At 33.2% G+C, this 19,520-nt stretch overlaps 1 protein-coding gene across 2 annotated transcripts in view; it reads right to left on the bottom strand.

Moving 5' to 3' along the window:
* Positions 1-253: 253 nt before the first annotated feature.
* LOC137927411 (uncharacterized) overlaps positions 254-19,520 on the bottom strand; it is a 42,208-nt gene continuing 22,941 nt past the window's right edge. Inside the window, exons 6-8 of one of the 2 annotated variants that reach the window (XM_068771212.1) lie at positions 16,346-16,438; positions 14,168-14,308; positions 254-1,198 (exon numbers count right to left, since the gene is read on the bottom strand). In XM_068771212.1, coding sequence (XP_068627313.1) covers positions 1,100-1,198; positions 14,168-14,308; positions 16,346-16,438 — 333 coding nt within the window. In that variant the 3' untranslated portion in view covers positions 254-1,099. The remainder of the gene's footprint in view (positions 1,199-14,167; positions 14,309-16,345; positions 16,439-19,520) is intronic. The other variant, XM_068771213.1, reaches the window with a different exon arrangement.

The raw sequence follows: 19,520 nt of genomic DNA, 5'->3' as shown, positions 1-19,520 counted from the left end.
ATGTATGTATGTTGTTAAACTTTATTGAAAGATGTATTGTTGTAGAGTTTATTCCTGCTTTTTCTCCAAAACTATAAGACTTTTCAAAACATAATAGTGTCAAAAATTAAATATTTAAAAAGTTGGTGATCAATAGGAATTCTATTAATAATATGAATGTTGAATAAATGAATTTTAACTTTATCTTTTATTCAAAGATCAATGGTTTCAATAACAATAAATAAAGTAATCAAAATTAGTAGTACGACATATTAAAATTAATAATTGTTTACTGTCTGTACTTGCAGACTTTAGTGCCAGAAGTTATTGACCCGTTGGATTGTAAAAGAAAAAAATAATAATAATTTGGTAACATATTTAAAACCTTTAAAGTTTTTGCTGACAATTAAGCATTATTTTATATAACCAAACACGATGTATACTTTGATTTAACTATAATTAGTTTTAAATTAAACTTTACAATAAAATGACCATTGAAAATTGTAACCAAAAGTTTTAATGTTCGAATGTTCTTTGAGTTATCTTCTTCTCTTATGATTAAAGAGCATATATCTATAGCATTCACGCTACGTATAGCTGGCCACTACAGCCACGATACATTTATGAAAAAACATTATCGCGCGTTCAAATTCAAATATCGAACGCCGATTTGAATTCAAACTCCATCAGTGACGTGCTCGCTGTCGTCGTGTTAGGTCGTGTTAATTGTAAATACTCTGTCTACATATGTGAATATTTCCTCGCCAACGTGTTCGATCGGTATCTCACTTCCGCCCACTACACTAAACTATACATGTCTACATTCGAACGCCGATTTGAATTCGAATTTAGAACAATTCTACATAAAAGTATTGTGGCGCTAGTGGCCAGCACTACGAAATGAACGCTTCACACCAATTATTAATATCCAAGAAATAATTAAATACGAGTGAAATAGAAACACACCTGAAATTTCCGAACGAAAGTTTTCTGTGTTGCTATATATTTCAGCAGCGTGTGTAATTCTCCCACTAGGTGGACCGAGAAAGATCGGTATTCGTGCCCACCTTTGGGGGAAGCCTTGCAGTGGGTGTATATACATGATGTTGCAATCGCAACACTAGGTCTGAAGATTCTGTTCACTTTTTAATTCCAACGCCCAAACGTGTTGCGGCCAGCCAGTGCGTCCTTTGGCCTTCTTTTCTACTGCAGCGCTGTTCTGAAACAAATTAAAAAAAATATTTTACTAAACACTGTCTCCAAGGATACCTGTGTTTTGTTTCAACACTTGTCTTATGTTAGTGAACGTATACAGGATGAGTTTTTATTGGTGTAACAGCTTTAAAGCGGTGAATGTATAGCTTATTTATCAATGGTTTCAAAAATAATATATAACGTAATGATAATAAAGTAAGAAAAAGCGTTTTTAAAATTCATATTATTTTTTATTAAAACTAATAATTGTTTACTGTTGTCTGTGTCTGCAAACCTTATATAGATGCTATTGGATTGTCGCATTGTATTATAAAAACTGTATTAATATACAGGATGATGTGAATGAATAAAAATTATGTATCAATGTATAAACTGATTGATCATGATATCTAAAGAACGGTAAGGTATAGAGAATTGAAATTTTGTTAAAAATATTTCTTTTGCAGCCGTAAAAATGAACTAAGAAGTGATTTTATAAAATTCTACACACAAATGTAGTTGCGAAGTGTTGATTGAATTCGCCTTTTTTATAAGAATCACTGCTGTCCAAGTGGCATTTGTAGATTCCGCGGGTACGGAGTGGTAGGAAGCAGAATGCGTCTAGTCCACGACTTCTTTTAAAGTAGCAAAGCACCATGGCTCCCGGGGTGGCGTCGTCTCATGCCGCTACATACTATTTTATCAAATTGGGACTGGGGATTGGGGTTTTTTTTTTTATGATCCCCGCTATTGGGGGCCTCTCGTACCCCTATCTTATGGTGGGACAGGGACTTATTTTACAATTATATTTTTTCACATTCATTTTTTTATTTTCTTTCTCTTCTTTCTTTCTTTAAATTTTCATTTTCTTTCAGTCTATTTTCTCTCTTTCATAGAACAATTCATCTTTCTTTCTTATTCGCTCTATTCAACTTTCATTCTTTCCCCTTTTCTTATTATAATTTACATTTTTTATTTTTATGTTACTTTTTTATTTTTACATTTATTTCTTACTTCATAATTATTTTTCATTTATCACAGATTTATGTTTCCTATTTTATCATTTTATTTTCTATTTTCTATTTATTCATTGTATTTGCGTTTTATTTTTGTCTATAGCTTTTTTTGCAATTTCCTTAGCGAGGGTCAAGAATGTATGTTTATATTCTCCGCCTATCAGGGAGGCTATCGAGTCCTCCCTGATTTGAACGCCAGACCGGCACTCGAAATCGTGCCGGAGTCCCCCGAATGCGGGACACCGGGCCACAAGGTGGATCACGGTCTGGTCCACACCCGGTTCACAGAAGCACGAGGGGTCCTCCTTGAGCTTGAACCTGTGGAGGTACTCAGAGAACCCCCCGTGCCCCGTGAAGAGCTGGGCCGAGACCGCGGGGATTGGGGTTGCCAGGCTCTGACATCGCTTTGGTGAACGGTCCATGGAGTGACTAGCCTTAAGGGTCCCCTAAGGAGGATTTCGGCTTGGTCTGACACATTTAACCCTTAATAGCCTAGAGTTTCAATTTTGATACCAATCTTTTAAACGCAATATTCACATTACTATTAGTTTTTTTTATAGGTTGGCTGTACGAATTTTACTGATGTATAATATTCTTTTCAACGAAATTAAAAAAAAATCTATTTTTTCCTTCATCTAGACCCTCAAGCGAACACAGTAATATTTAAAAAATAAATTTCGTAAATCAGGCTATTAAGGGTTAATAATACCTGCTTAGTATTCCGTCTGGCTGGCGACAGGCGGCTGGCTAATATCACGACTGCCACTTCGGAAAGAGAAAGAGAGTCCACTGGGAGAAGAAAGAGAGGAAGAAACTCCAGAAACGGTTCTCTCTAGTATGAGTAAACTACTATAAAACTACTGCTACTAAAATACCATTGATTATAACATAAATAAATAACATATAACTAACTAGGAAATAAAAACTTTATTAGTAAAGGTGTTCTGGAATTATCAAAACATTTTATTTATGAATAAAGAGATGATCGTGTACAGATATCCCGTTTCACCGCAAATTATATATTACAAGTAATACGATGGGAAAGAAAACGGTGAACAAAAAAAAAAAAAACAACCGTAATTTTTTTTTTCGGGCGCGTATCGTCTAAACAAGAGACGCATTGATTGCCAGCACGTGTTCTCGAGTGGCTGAACGGAGCTTTTGACTTTTGACCAAAAAAAAAAAAAAGCCAAAAAAGTCAAGAGAAAAAAATCGCTCCCGCTTTCATGTTACATCGTTTCATTAAAAAATTGATTTATTAATTAAATCGTGTTCAAAAACTTAATAAATCTTAAAGATCTGCCTGTACGCATATATAATAAATTTTCAGGAGATATCTCAGACCAAAAACTAAAGTATATTAATAAATAAATCTTATTATAGCGTTCATTGAAATTTATCGAAATGTGTGACTACTACTTGGTATGTTGATTCACTTACATGGTTAATATTATTATGTACACATAAAAAATTGTTAAATGTCATTTAAAAAGAGCAACTTTTGTGTTTCTGGCCGACTCTTAACAGATTAATGTTCCGAGTCGATGGTACCTTACTGCTTATAATTAAAGGTACGGAATTTTCGCAAAAAAAAATCACCAATTTCGCATTTATATTTTTCAAAATTTGCAAATTTCGCATAAATTTCGCATTTATACTTTAAAATTATAAAATTTAGGTAAATTAGGCATTTATTAAACAAAAATTTTTGTTTAGTAATTTTATTGCTAAATATGAAAGTAAAATTTAAAAAAATTTTAAAGTACAAGTCTTAACATCAAACAGTTTTAATTAATTCAAAGATAACATTGTAAAAAATAAAGATTCGACTTTTTAAACGTCGTTTTTTGGTCTGTACGACGAGATTTTATATGCAGATGAAGCGTTAAGCGTCCACGCTGTTAATTGCACTATGTAATGCTGCTTCAGCAAAAATACGAAAAGTTGCATTTGACGGCCAACAATATGTCCTGCACATTGGGGTTTTTATTTATATTAATGGACCGAATAATTAACCTATGACAGTGTGCATATTCATCAATTAGCTCATTTTGAGTAAGACCTTGGAAAAAAGAAAAATACCATACATTTCGCATTTATTCGCATTTATGAGTAATTTTCGCATTTATTCGCATCTATTTCGTAAATACGAAATTTCCGTACCCCTACTTATAATGTTAAAATAATCGACAATTCAAAAGCGCATATAAATGCCTGTTTGAATAAAAATGTTTTGGACTTGAACCTCCATAAATATCTTTTTTTGGAATAATTTTATATATACATAAAACTATAACATAGTTATGTCGTATTGGTGATAGCATATCAGCCAAACACCGAGTGATCACTATTTGCACGGTGTAACATTACTCCTGAGGATGCCCCGTGGAGGGGTGAAACACGTGTTCAATTTAACAGTGGTAGTTGTGTTTCGCATTGTTTGCCGCACGCGCATTTATCAGCGGGCTGGCGGGCGGTGCACTTTATTGCACGACTACTGCTATATAGCGGAAGTAGCTATATATTAGTCCTTTTCTTACTTAGGATTCCGCAAAGTAATGCCTGAATCTATTATATATACCACAATGACTTCCCGCGATCTTGGCTAAGTCGTTATTTATGCCAATAACTTAATTTATTTATAGAAGAATTATACTTGAAAACACATGTACTAGAAAAGTGGTAGCCTATTCGATAACATCTGAGTTTTATAGGTTCAAATCCCGGTTGGTTCAAAATCCGAAATGTCATCACAATCATATGACGTCCACGGCTAAACATAAGCCCTTCTTCCACTTAGAGGATTAAAAAGAATATAATATACAAATATTTTACTTTTTTCTTTAAGCCTGGCAAGAAATAAAATCTGATCTTAAATTCATTAAAACCTCTTTATTGAATATGAAAATACACCCCACCTTGAAGATTCCTAATATAGGTCATTTCTACCTGCCATCAAGACAGAATGTTTACAATCAAGCCAAGCACGTGCGGTCTGGTTACCGTCAAACTGCAAGTCATGTTTACATTCCCTGAATTTACAACTTACTGAACAAAATTGTTTTTTATAACGATTTTTTTTTTGGTCATAAAATTCGACGGAAACTTCCTGTGAAACTTGTTAACTGACTTTTTATATTTTGTCTATCTCTGTTTATATTTACATTCAGTTTCAACAAGTCCATGGGACTTATTTAAAGGAATTGAGCTCGAAGGTGAAGGTGTTTCGATTCGAATCATTAGTTCAAATAATGTTTTAATAATGCAAAATGTAATCGCCAATGTAGCTTGCATAAATTTAACATTAATCAAAATAAAAAAACACTTGTCAGGTTGTTATAAAATAAAAATATAGTCTAGTGCAGAGTTCCCCAAACTTTTTTGTGTCGTAGACCCCTTGCCATGTTTTTCCGTGTTGGGTAGACCCCCTACTTACCTGATATTGATTTCCTGTAAATTTATTTTTTTGTCCCACATTCGTATTTATAGAGTGACGAATTGAACAAGTCAGTGCAAGGTAGCGAAGCTCTCAGACTGCGACTACAGGTTTTATTGTATTGCGACCACAAAGCGAATACCAACATCCTACAACTTACACAATTTTATAAACATATATAATAAATTTTTCACTTCATAGGTACTTTTATAAATAATGTAAATGTTTTGATATTATAAGATAGTATGATGTGAGTAAATAGGTACTATCAGTGTATGTGTTGAGATCCACTATCGTGGAACCCCATTTTCATTTTATGGATCCCCAAATTTTTTTTCGCTGACGTAGACCCCTTACAGGTTGTCATAGACCCCTAGGAGTCGATATAGACCACTTCGGGAATCACTGGTGTAGTGCAACACACAAAAACAAACATTGGTTTTTGGTAATATAGAAATCAAATTTAAATTTAAAATTTATTCAAATGCCCTTTTGTATCGTCGATTATTTTAACATTATAAGTAGTAAGCTACCAACGGCTCTGAATGCTATACTAAGCGCCAGAAACTCAACAGTTCCTTTTTTAAATCAAATTGAATAATGTTTAATGTGTACATTATTATATCAACCATGTAAATGAGTCTACAAACCAAATAACACACGTTTCGATATTTAATCACATTATTACAAAAGTAATAGTTGTAATATTAAAATCAAAACAACATCACAAGTACTGGTAGCCCAGTGGTAGAAGACTGGGAATTGCAATCGAAGGAGTTCGATTCCCGTAGACACTCCTCAAAGTTTCCAGAGGATGGGCAGCGGCGCCCTCTGCGATCGCCTATGCTACCACACTGCGATCGCCAAGTCGCTTGCCAAGCGTGGCAATTATATCCTTCTATAGGTGGTGAAGAAGATCTATGCCTTGCAGTGGATATCTAAGGGCTGATGACGACGTTGAGAAAGATTCATCACCTACTTACTGGACAGTTTCAAAATATCACAGTCTTTAAAAGATATCGTACCGAAGAATGTCATGTTTTATCATTTATGACGAAGCGACGGAGAAGATATATATATATATATATATATATATATAGAGATTATTTGTAAATTAATTTCTTTTTAATCAACATCATTACAAGGTATATTGTATCAGTTTACAATTGGTCTTATAAAATACAATCGACATCTGTAGACGGTATTTGACCAGGGTGTGTTGCCGGTGATGACTTGTGAACTGTTGTCGCTGGTGTACTTTATATGAAGACTCCAGGTCATCTAGACAGCATCGAATATTAGGAGCTTATTGAGATCGGATCAGAAAGAAAGACACGCGCAGTCACCGATTTCTAAGAATAGCTTGTACGAAGTTGCAGTGGGCAAGACACATTGCTTTCGTATCCGACGTTATTTGGTATCGAAAGATCATCAAATAATAACCAGGAGGCAGTAGACGCGGTGTAAATAAACCCCCCATTAGGTGAACAAAAGACATCACCGTTGTGATCTTTAGAGGCAAGCCTATGACTTGCAATAGGCATGTAAACACTGACATAATCATAATGATGATGAAACTATATTAATATTTAAAAAAAAAACATTTTGTGATCATATTGTATGTTATTTTAATAAAATCTGGTTAACAAAAGGAAAATAAACTTACATAATAATAATTCAATAAATACTTTTTTTTAAAATACGAATGCCTCAGATTCCATTGACGCAAAAAAGAGGAAATTAAAAAAAAAACCTACGTAACGCATCCTAAACACGGCGCGTGTTTTATTTCCCGCCGTTAAGTTCTTATTGACCAATAAATAGGCGTTAATCTTTAACAGACGCCCTCCCAATCTAATCGCGAAACGCCACATGGCCCTATTGAATTTTCTAGTTGCAGAGATCGCGAACCTTTTTTGTGCGGCGTACAAATTTACTGAGGCATTTTTATTTGAAACACGGCTATTTTTTTGTGTGTTTTTAATGTGTTGCTTGCAGTGGCGTAGCTATGGTATTTGGGGCCTGGGGCAGATTGGGGCTTGGTGCCCCCCCCCCCCCAAAGAGTATAAAAAATTTCAAAATTCAGAACAAAATGTAGTTAATATATATTTTTTTGGTTCCAAATAATAATAAAAATATATAAAATAACATTAGATCTTAATAAAATTTATTGGGAAAATTTAAAAACGAACATTCATCGCTTTTTGGCCTGCAAAGTCATTAATCACATTTTTAAAATCAATAGTGTCGACTAGTTCATGTTCTATTGACATTATTGCAAGATTATTTAATCCATTTATCATTAAATAATCTTGCAATAATGTAATAATTTATTATTTTGTCATTTAGGGCCCTTTTAAAAAACACTATGTGTTTTGTGAATGAAAAGGCTTAAACACTGTGTATATTATAATTTGTAACCGTTTATTTTTTTTAATGTTCATATTATTTAACAACTTTTTTAGCATAAAAATAGTGAAATTCGATATTCTTTTTATGTTATTTACTTTAATTTATGGTTTTCATTTTTCTTCTAACATTTCATTATTCATCATTCAAAAAAAATTCAAAATAATTATTTTCAAATTTGGTGCCCCCCCCCTACTTGTGGTGCCTGGGCCGCCCCCCCGCTCGCAACCCCCTAGCTACGCCACTGGTTGCTTGGTATATATACAATTACCATTTATTATAATAGAACATAGAATAGAACATTCCAGTTTTGTACTGCCCACATTCAGTGTCTTTCAAAGATCTTATTACATATGTCTCTCTGTTGTGAGCGAATGTCCTATTACACGCTCGCCTACCTATGATCTTCGCTCCAGAACTTTAAGACTTCAGCGGCCTTCTATTCTGCGCACTTCAAATAATCCAGTGGACTGTGTAGTTTCGTCATTCTATGAATCTCTTCACTCACAGATGTTTAACAATACATTCTTCTTCTTCCTTCTTTTCAGCCGACGGACGCCAACTTTAAGTCATATGTCACCCAAAGATCCTTAAAGATCCTTAGGAAGAACTTATTTACGTCATCAGTCCACTTAGTTGGAGAGTGTACCCACGCCGCGTTTACCCACAAGTGGGCGCCGCTTTAGATGGGCAATTCTTAGAGCTATGCCAGTGATCTTGGTTCTTCTGTGGATATCCTCATTTTGATTATATCCCGCATCGAAACTCCATAGCCTTTTCAACTGCTATCTGGGTGATCTTGAGCCTTCTTATTAGACCCGTCATAAACCACCACATCTAGGATACGTATGTCATCACCAGCAACACACATTGGTGAAACACCTTCGTCTTTAAACATAGCGGTATTTTGGACGAGAAGAGATTTCAAAAAATCGATTATTAATAGCGTAAATGTAATATATAAAATTCTCGTGTCACGGTGTGCGTGATTGAACTCCTCCGAAACGGCTCTACCAATTTTCGTGAATCTTAGCGCGCCTATCGGCCTGGAATTGGAAAACATCTATTTTTCATAAATCTTAAGGGAGGTCCACTCCTACATTTTTTTTTATTTATTAGGCGAAATTTTTTCCCCTTAAATGTTAAGGGTGGTCCACCCCTACATTTTTTTTATTTATTGGGCTAAAAAATTATTGTTTTATGATACAGCATACAAAAATGTATATAACCCTAAAATTTCTACGATCAATTCTCTACGATCAACTCTTATTTTTTATATGTTAATTAAAAACTTTAATTTTTTTGCAAAACAACGTTTTCATGATCAGCTAGTAAAATATATAATACATTAAAATATGTAACACTTTAATAATTTTATTTAAAAAGTGACCAAAGGTTTGCAAGCACTGGTACACCGTGTCTGGCATGTACGTAATTAGATGAGAGTAATATCTTTATTAGATGAAAGTGTGTCAGAGAAAATCGTGGAAAATTTCAGAAGGAAGTCTTTCTTGTAAATAATTCTTTGTTGGTTTTCTGATTGTGTCAGAAGGAAGTATATCCAGCTGTTGTTTTTTTTTTAAACAGTAATTTTTTTTAAACGTAATGAAATTAACGAAAACATTTTTTTAAAATAAATGGAAATAAAAAACGGTTTTGTAACAACTCATAGTTACTTGATGTCAAAAGTACATGTTTATTATGGACTACATCAAGAATACTATCCTAACCTAACATAGTATATCCCCAATTGTTTTTTCCTGAATAGATAAGTTTTAGTAAATACTGTCAAAATGATAATTAAAAAAAGTCTGAATCTCTGTTAAAATAAAAAAATCGGTAAAAAAAGTATAATTATTTCAAAAAAAGAACGTATCAAATAAGAATTGGGCATAAATTCTTTATTTAAATTCGGACGAAACACATATTACGAAAGTCAATAAAATAGAAAAGGTGATTCGAAGATAGATGCTCTATACCAGGGGTGACCAAGCTTTTTGATAATGCGAGCCATTTTTCGAATTTTTATATTTTTTTACTAGAAAATTTTACAAAAATCATCTTAATATATATAAATCTCGTGTCACAATGTTTATACTCAATGGACTTCTAAACCACTTAACCGATTATAATAAAATTCGCACACCATGTGCAGTTCGATCTAACTTGAGAGATAGGATAGTTTAAATCTCAAATTATAGTCGCAATTTTAATTTATTGCTAATTATTGTCCGTTATTATTTGACAGTCACAATTATCTGTTAACTCCAAATGATTCTAACAGATGTCGATACCTTTCGACTGGGTTGAGTAAGTAATCAATAGATGGCGCTGCTATGGTAAATCTACGAACGTGTCATATAAGCTACATTTTAACAGCATAATTACCACGTGTTGTTGACGCTATAAAATTAATTAAATTTATTTTGTAGTGAACGAAATACCGTATAATTCAATTATTTCCGCTTTTTAAATTTTCACAGCAACGCGTGGCCGGGTCAGCTAGTATATATTAAAATTATTTAAATAAAAGTACAAAACATTTGTATTGAAGTTAGATATATGCACACGTATTTGACAGCACTCCTAATAATACTTAAGATGCCGGTTAGTTAATTATGATCGGTGTTTGTATGTATTTTGCTAAATCACTGGTAGAATAATATTAATTATTTACACCAGTAATTTGTTTCAATTTCCCTGGAGCTGACATGGGTTATATAAATTTAAATATTGAAATAATTCGACAATCAATCGGAGCCAAAAATAATCGTTCGAAGAGCCGCATGTGGCTTGTAGGCCGCAGTTTGGCCAACCCTGCTCTTTACTATTAACCTTATTCTTATGACTCCCTCTCTCTATATTTCTCTCTCTCTCTTATACAAATCGGACACGATAACCTTCATATTCGATCCTTAAATGTCAATGGTACAAAAAAAATTAAAAAGTAAGTTGGATTTGCGTTCTAAGCATTCGATTTTCAAATATATTTTTTAAAATTATAGCGCTAAAATTAGATTATTTTGTTCACTTTCTATCAACTTTTTCGTCTTACTTAATAATTTAAAAATTACTTTGTCACTGGCAACATAAGGCTTTGAGAATTTAAATATAGAAAGAATATACAGTATCCGGCGATAGATATTGCACATCCACCTTTGGAAAGAGACAATCGGCTAATTTCGGCTTCGTAGAGCGTTATCTCTGTGGGTAGTGTGGGACAGAAAAGCTTTAATCTTGTAAACTCATCACCAATTACTCGTATATATACCATCTTTATTATTATCATTGTATTATATTAACACGTTCTCTGCGGCTTGAGGTCGATTCAGCCTCATGGTAAACTTTACACTGGTGCGGCGCGTAAAACTCGTGTTTTCTCTCTAGTGCGGCGGCTGTTTACACTCAACCGTATGAGGTATGACAAAGACAAATATAGCTTTCTTTATGTCTGCGAAGCATTGACTCAATATTGTAAAAAAATATTGATGAACATGAGGCAGAAAATGCCTCAACCGCACTACTAGGAAGTTCAGCTTGAGGCTGATTCGACCTCAGCCGCACCAGCTGAAAGTTCTTCAAAATTGGGCCCGCAGTGAACGTGTTAAATTATGCCGAGTAATGGTTAGCTAAGGGTCTAGTACATATATAAATATATATATATATATATATATATACACACAAATATTTTTTAATATGTGTAATAGCTATTGTTATTTAAAACTCCCAGGCATAAGGAAGGCAGGTTTTTTTCTTAGGTTAGTAGGAATGTCTATAACATTAGCCAAGCGTCTGTTTGTCAAAAAGTTTAATTGTCTCCGAGTTCGCCTGATTGGGCTCCGTGGGATTCTGGTTGTTCAGCAAACTCAAAAGGCTAATGCAGGGACACCGTTTTGACATGATAAGGAAATGAAAATGAGAAAAGTCGAATAAGGTCTTGAAGTCTATAAGGAAAGACTGGAAAAGGCGTTGGCAATTTCATCACACGGGGGTTACTTTAGAGGCGATGAAATTGATTTGAAAAAATTAATAAAAAAAATTGAAATTTCTTTACAAATTCATCTTACTTTTTTATCACAGTTATACAATATATATATAGCAAACAAAATTAAAGATTAGATTTTAAACAAAATGCATCTCTAACTAGCCAACAAAAATTTGTAACTTGTTATAAATATGTGCATAAACTTGAAAATAAATGTATTTATATTAAAAATACATCCAAAACTATTCGCTTTCCAAAAGAGAAAATAAATTAGTATAACACTTTTCTCAAAAATGAGCACATTTGAATCTTGTATACCTATAACAAATCACGCTGTACACAAAAGTAAAATAAAGAATAAAAAAAAGGGTCGCATAAAGCCTTATTACAGGATAAATGGTCAAATACATAATTGGTAATTAAATATATAAATAAAAGTAAAAGTAAAAAAAATATAAACCAAATGTTACCAGCTGTAGATGAAGTAAAAAAGTTGTTGTAAAGAAAAAAAATAAAAAGATTGAAAAAATATATTTTATCCCGAAACTGTAACGTCCCAGCCCACACAAATGGAAGAACGAATATAAAAAAAATTCACGCTGTATATAAGACAGGTTGATTTTAAATATGTTCGTATTTGTTTTGAGTATCGAACACGTGACACGAGAAACTAATTTTAAGATAAATACGATAATAAGTACAAACGTACATCCAACACAAGTGGAACACTCGAATGCATTAGTAAGTTCACTCGGGAAAAATATCTTCTTATCTCTCTGCACTTGGACGAGAAAGCTGTGGCGCCGGCTACCGTCTAACTTCATATTAAACTTGACGGATGCTGAGATACCTTCTCGAGTGAGACGACGTGAAGAGCTTTGAACACCGAAACATTTAATAAACAATATCTTGCATTTGTATATACACTAGCCTTTGCCTTTAAAACTGTACCTTCGATGGTTACTGTGAATTCAACTTTCTAATTATTAACTATATTGGTTAAGGGGAATGAAGGGGTGAGGCGTTTTGGATTGTTAAAACATATAATTTTTCAAAAGAAACCTTTGCAAATTCGACGAAGTCAAGTCAAGGTTACATTAACAGTCTAGTAACCACCTGTAGCGTTGAACGTATGCTAAGGTAGTCGAAGGTCCTATTGATGTACACATATATCATCACCACGACAAAGTTGATTGTGATGACTTATTTATTTATATACGCATTAGTAGTCCAGGGTTAGTGAACCGTGACTTTTTGTTCGATTCACAGATGCAAATCTATTTTCTCACTGTGCCTTAATTGTATAGAATTGCTATATACTATTGTTCAGATATAAGTTTCTAGAGGATTGGCTGGGATCGCCAACTGGCCAGACATGAGTGGCGATTATGGTATATCCCCCCATAGATATCTTTGGGGGGGGCCTGTCTTGCAGAGGACCTCTATGGGCTGATACGACGATTGACCTAATAATCCAAGTTCCAAATATTTCGATCAACTAAACACTCTTGAATGCTATACATAGATTTATTTGATAATAATTTTTTAATTTTAGATTTATAAATGCGAAATTAAAGGTCTATGATACCTTGTGAAACTATTATGTATGCGTACACACAGACATATGGATTTATAAATCTGAGTTTATTTTTTTATATATATATTTATGTTTTGAGGTATAAATAATATGTTATTAAATACGTATTGAGAAGTAACCTATAGACAATGTAGATTTTATACACCGCCTTTACCACTCTAGTATAATATAGAAAAAAATATTTATTTATTACAATATAAATGATCTGTACAATGAACTTATATGTATAAAATTTTCTTTAAAGTAAAATGTATCTCTTTTATGAGACTTTACACATTTTTTTATAATGTATAGTATTGCCACTGATCACAAATAAGTTCCTAGAGGATCCAGCAACGACTGCGTACCATAATACCACACTGCCATCGCTAAGCATCCTTCTAGGCGTGGCGATTATGGTAAATATCTTTGGGATATCTATGCATTGCAATAAGCCTATGCATTCTTGGGCTGAAACGAAGGTATGAATCCGAATTTTGACAACGCTTTTTCTTACTATGTTATCATCACCTTATTTACTGTTTGAAATGCAAAAAACAAAATTTTATTACCTGCACAGTAGGATCAGTAGTTCTTCTCCTCGGCGGTGTGTGATGAAGCTCTGCTCTGAAACCGCCAGCTGGTTCTCCATCAGATTCGAGGACTTTCAGAAGATATGAGATATAAGATGTGGCCAGGCGAAGTGTTTTGATCTGTGGATAAAAGAGATTATATAACAAAAACTGTCTACTTTTCTGCATCAGGGATTCATTTGGGAGGGAGAAATTTTTAGGATCTGAACTAGAATCCTTCTAGGGCAGGACAAGAAGTGCGGTATATTTTTTATTATTCGATTCAAAACTCGGAGTATTCAACAATATTAATAAATGACCGAATGACATTATCCAACCAGACAGACCGAACAAAGAAAAGTATATGACACCATTCGCAAGGAACTATCATCCAAGAGCTCGAAGATATTCGACATTGATATTAAACAAAATAAATTTCTAACGAGATGTCACTTTAAGTGTAGAACTCCGATGTAATTACTCTTCACAAAGTATAATGTAAATATATTAAGCTTTTTAATAATTAAATAAATGCATGTAAATGTAATACATCTACGTATATTCATTCTGGTAAAAAATATGTATAAGAGCGACTATTTTCTCCAACAAACTGCGTGTATTTGTATTTTTTAATTGAAAAAATCGTGAAAAATTGACAAAAATAACCTTATAAAGATAATTTAAAATTATATTACATTTAAAAATTTGTCAAAGTTACATTTAACAGAGGCCAGGGAACCTGACAATACCTGTGTTAAAAATGTAAGGTGAATTTGTCATTTAAAACTGTCGGGCAGTAGGAAGGTATTGATTATTTTTCCTAGATTGGCATGACTGTCTATAACATTTGCGAGACGTTTATTAGTCAAAAGTTAGAACAGTGATTCCCAAAGTAGTCTATATCGACCCCTAGGGATCAAATAGCCTTTTAGTCGCCTTTTACAACAGGCAACAAATACCTTAGCCTTATTCCAGTGAACCCAGACTTAAAAGTAAGTTCCTTTCTAACCTAACCTAACCATTATTTATATCAGGGAGGACCCCTCGTGCTTCCATGAACCGAGTGTGGACCAGACCATGATCCACTTGGTCGCTGACAGTCCCGCATTCGGGAGGGTCCGAATCGAGTCCGAATACCGAGTAAGTATAAAGATTTAAGAGGCAATAATTGTCTCCATAATAGCTGATGAAGGAAGCAGAACACACTTTCTCAGATTCTGAAGGAGGATTGTAGATAGCGTTATAGAAAGGAATAAACGTTAGATTAAAACGATCGGCTAATAATTAATAATAATAATGTAAATGCGAATAAATATTAAAATAAGAAAACAAAATAAATGTAAATAAAACTGAAGATAAAAAACAATAAAATGAACCTAAACTGTATGAATGAGGATACGATGTAAGGTGATGAATAAAAGGTATAAAGATAAATGAATAATGTAACAGAGCAAATGTTAAATAGCGAAAGAAGAGAAAGAAACTTTTAAATAAAAAGAGAACTGAAAAAATTATTGCTCGAACAAAACCCTGTTCCCAAAAAAATAGTTTAAAATAATAATGTTAAATTTCAATAAAAAAATTGTATGTATTTCAATTTGTAGTTTAAATTATTTATTTTTAATTTAAGTTCGTCGTATATATCAAATAGTAGGGTGAATGTAATAGGCTAATGTTGCCCTTCTATAATGGATATAATTTTTTTTTTATTTACAGTTTATGTGGGTAAAGTTCCTATTTTGTGGGCAATTGACCTAAATAAAACCTAAAACTATAACTATACATACACACTCACATATAATAATATATGTGTGTGTGTATTGGAGTAGGCTGAATATTCTGTTACCTTTTACTTTTTTTTTTCTAATTTTTAGACGCTCTTTTATTACTAATGTCTAAGAAAGGCTGTCAAAACAGTAATTAAAACGAGACAACGTGTTTTGTTTTTTAAAAGAATTTTTTAAATTAGTCGCTTATTTTTAATCTCGACTTCCTACATATATTTTTTTATATTTCTGTTTGTTATCTGTGCCTCAATAAAATAAAAAGAATACATTAGAAGTGTCATTCAAGTATGCTTTTATTAAAAATCCATGTCTATTTTATTCATTGTACTACATTTCTCTAATTAAGACATTTGAAACGTTTCAGAGTTAATTTATTTATAATATAACTGACCTTGGTCATCTTTGTATCGGGTAGAACGCTTGGTATTCTGTCCCTGAGGTTCGAGAACGCAGTGTTGATGCTCTGCGATCTCTTTCGCACCATCTGGCGGGCGTACAAGTATAAATGAGATAGCATACAGGTTATTTGACATCTTCTAATCTAGTTCGTAATTTATAAATGGAATTATTTATTCTTAATTTTGGCAATTTTAAACCTCTTTTGGTTTATCGATTTGGAATTCCAAATTTAAATTTATATAGAATGAAATCTACATATGCAATTTTTATTTCTGCAATTATATTAAAACGAAATCGTCTTATTTATTCAATACGTAGAAATTTATTTATGCATTACTAAATCCTCATAATAAGAATTTTATCGATTTAAAAATAAATAGGTCAATAGGAATAAACGTATCTAAATATAAGCGTGATAAAAGTTTCTTCGTATTTGTTTTTTTTTATTTATATATAATATACATGTGACGATTTATTCGACGGTCAAATAGGTAGTGATGTTACTGCAGAAATACCTTAATTGTTTATAATGGATTATTACACGAACCATAATTACTTTCTAAATACCTTTTACATTATCCACTAAGTCTTTGATAGTGATACAATCGTCTCGCGCATTTATAAGCTTAAAATTTTTTCTTCATTTTAACTTATTTCTCAGCTTTTTTTCCCTAAATCTAACATTGAAATTATGTCCAACGGTGGACTTGACCGTGGTGGACGTAATTACTAGCTGTCATGAGTATGGAGGGTTTAGAGTGGCTTGTGTAATGGAAATGGTTAAGAACATTGCTTGCAGCATCATCGCTTCTTTTTTTTTGAGGAGGAAGGGAGCCGTCACAGTTCCTTGCGGTTTTGTTGCAGGGTGATGGGTGATGTAATTAAGCATAACATAATCGTGTATAACAAGAAATCTGGCGAGGGATGGGAGGCGATGCGGGGGTGTAATATAAATGAATGCTATGAGAGTGATGGAAAATATGAAGGTTGAAAGAAGGAAGAAAGAGAGAAATTGTAAAGGACAAGTGAAAGTGTAAAAGAAGATTAATATTCCTGTTCCAAAAATAAGATGATAGAAAGAGACAAAAAACATTAAACATCCATTGGTATTCAGTTTCGTGACTAGTTTTGAAGTGATATCTAGCAACTCATATACACACACATATATATATGTGTGTGTATGATATTTCTTCTCTGATACTATATTTATATCTCAGCAGAAATTTTCTTTGCGGAGACTTCTTTTATAATTGACGCAATGTTGTTACAGTTTCTACTTATAGCCTATTTCAAGATATAGGTACATAAAATAACTTGACACACGGATTGATGATCGTAGTGTGGTACAGTGGCGTACCTAGGGGGGGGCGGTGGGTGCGGTCCGCACCGGGCGGCACTTACCTTGGGGCGGCATTTTTTAAATTTACTTGTAGTTGTAAAAAGCAACATATTCATTTCATATTTATTTTCTTTCTTGAATAATAAATTAAAATTCTGTTCCCAACATTGTAATTTTGTTAAAAATTTTTTTAACAATTTCAATCAGTGTCGGTAGTTGCGAAAGAAGCTTCTCAAAATTGAAGTTGATAAAAAATTATCTTCGTTCTACAATGAGTCAATTAAGACCAAAAACTCTTGCAATATTGCCAATAGAACAAGAAATTACAAATAATTTTAATTTTGTGAGCATTATACACGATTTTTCTAGTATGAAAGCTAGAAAGAAGAGTAGATATTATATAAATATGTTTACGAGTGCATACACATATGTCTAAAAAAATTTACTCTGTGTATTAATTAATATTGATTAAATAACTTAATAATTTATTTATGTGTATTAATTTATAAAAAACCACTATTTGATTGACTTATAATAGAAGGGGCGGCAAACTGGAGATCGCCCCGGCCGGCAAAAGTTCTTGGTACACCACTGGTGTGGTATTATGGTACGTACAACAGAACACTGCTGCCCATCTTGTAGAAACTTGTTTGTGAGCATTGTAAATCTTATGTAATTAATGCACAAAGTGTGACATAAGACTATATTCCGGGAATTAAATCCGCGACCTACGTCCGCAAGTCTTATTAACACGTTCACTGCGGCTTGAGGCCGATTCAGCCTCATGGTAGACTTTGCACTGGTGCGGCGCGTAAAACTGGTGTTTTCTCTCTAGTGCGGCGGCTGTTTACACTCAACCGTATGAGGTATGACAAAGACAAATATAACTTTCTTTATATCTGCGAAGCATTGACTCAATATTGTAAAAAAAATGATTGAAACATGAGGCAGAAAAGGCCTCAACTGCACTACTAGGAAGTTCAGCTTGAGGCTGATTCGACCTCAGCCGCACCAGCTGAAAGTTCTTCAAAATTGGGCCCGCAGTGAACGTGTTAAATATCCTCTATCGTTGGGCTACAACTGCCCTTGTTTCCATTTCGGCCAGATAGAATTTTATGTTGACTGAAGGAAAACAACAAAAATCAAAAACGTTTTAGAATATTCTAAAAAACTAAAACAGAATTTTATGGGTCATATTGCACGCATGGACTAGGAAAAACGGACACCAAAACTAACTACCTGGCAAGGACCAAGAAATAAAAGTTTAGGAGGTAGACCAAAGTAAAAATGGATGAAATAAAAAGCAGGGCTGGTAAAAACTGGATCATCGAAGCAAAAGACAGATTTGAAGCAAAATGGAGGAGGCCTTTACCCGTAGAGGGGAGCCATAATGATTTATGATTTATAAAAATTCATTCTGATTTTGATTCTTTTTCATTTATTTATGATTTAAAATAATAGGTTGTCAAATATCTCCCTTCCGCCTTTTTGTCTTTTGAATTTCGCGGCTATGTACAAAGCGCTACAGAGCTCGTATCTGGCAATACTATACAAAATTTGAAAGGTCTTGACATAACCTACAAAACGATGCTATGCATGATTAGTTTGGATATTGCGTTCAACAGTTATAGACGTGTAAACATGGAGTTCACTAACGCCAAAATTCGCGCTATTTTAAAGTTTTCCTTCGTTATGATTGGAATTATAAATTAATGATTATTAATAGTAATATTATATTTTAATGCATTCACATATTACGTAATAATTAAGAATGTGATATAATTGTATAATATATTATTCGTTATGCAAATAAAAAGGCTATGATAAT

Source organism: Battus philenor, unplaced genomic scaffold (genome assembly GCF_028537555.1).
Source record: "Battus philenor isolate CCGP_79_NKW_IND1 unplaced genomic scaffold, ilBatPhil1.0.hap1 SCAF_30, whole genome shotgun sequence".
In the NCBI taxonomy this organism is placed as follows: Eukaryota; Metazoa; Arthropoda; class Insecta; order Lepidoptera; family Papilionidae; genus Battus; species Battus philenor.
The sequence above is the reverse complement of the archived record's forward strand: the minus strand, read 5'-3'. Positions and strand labels throughout refer to the sequence as shown.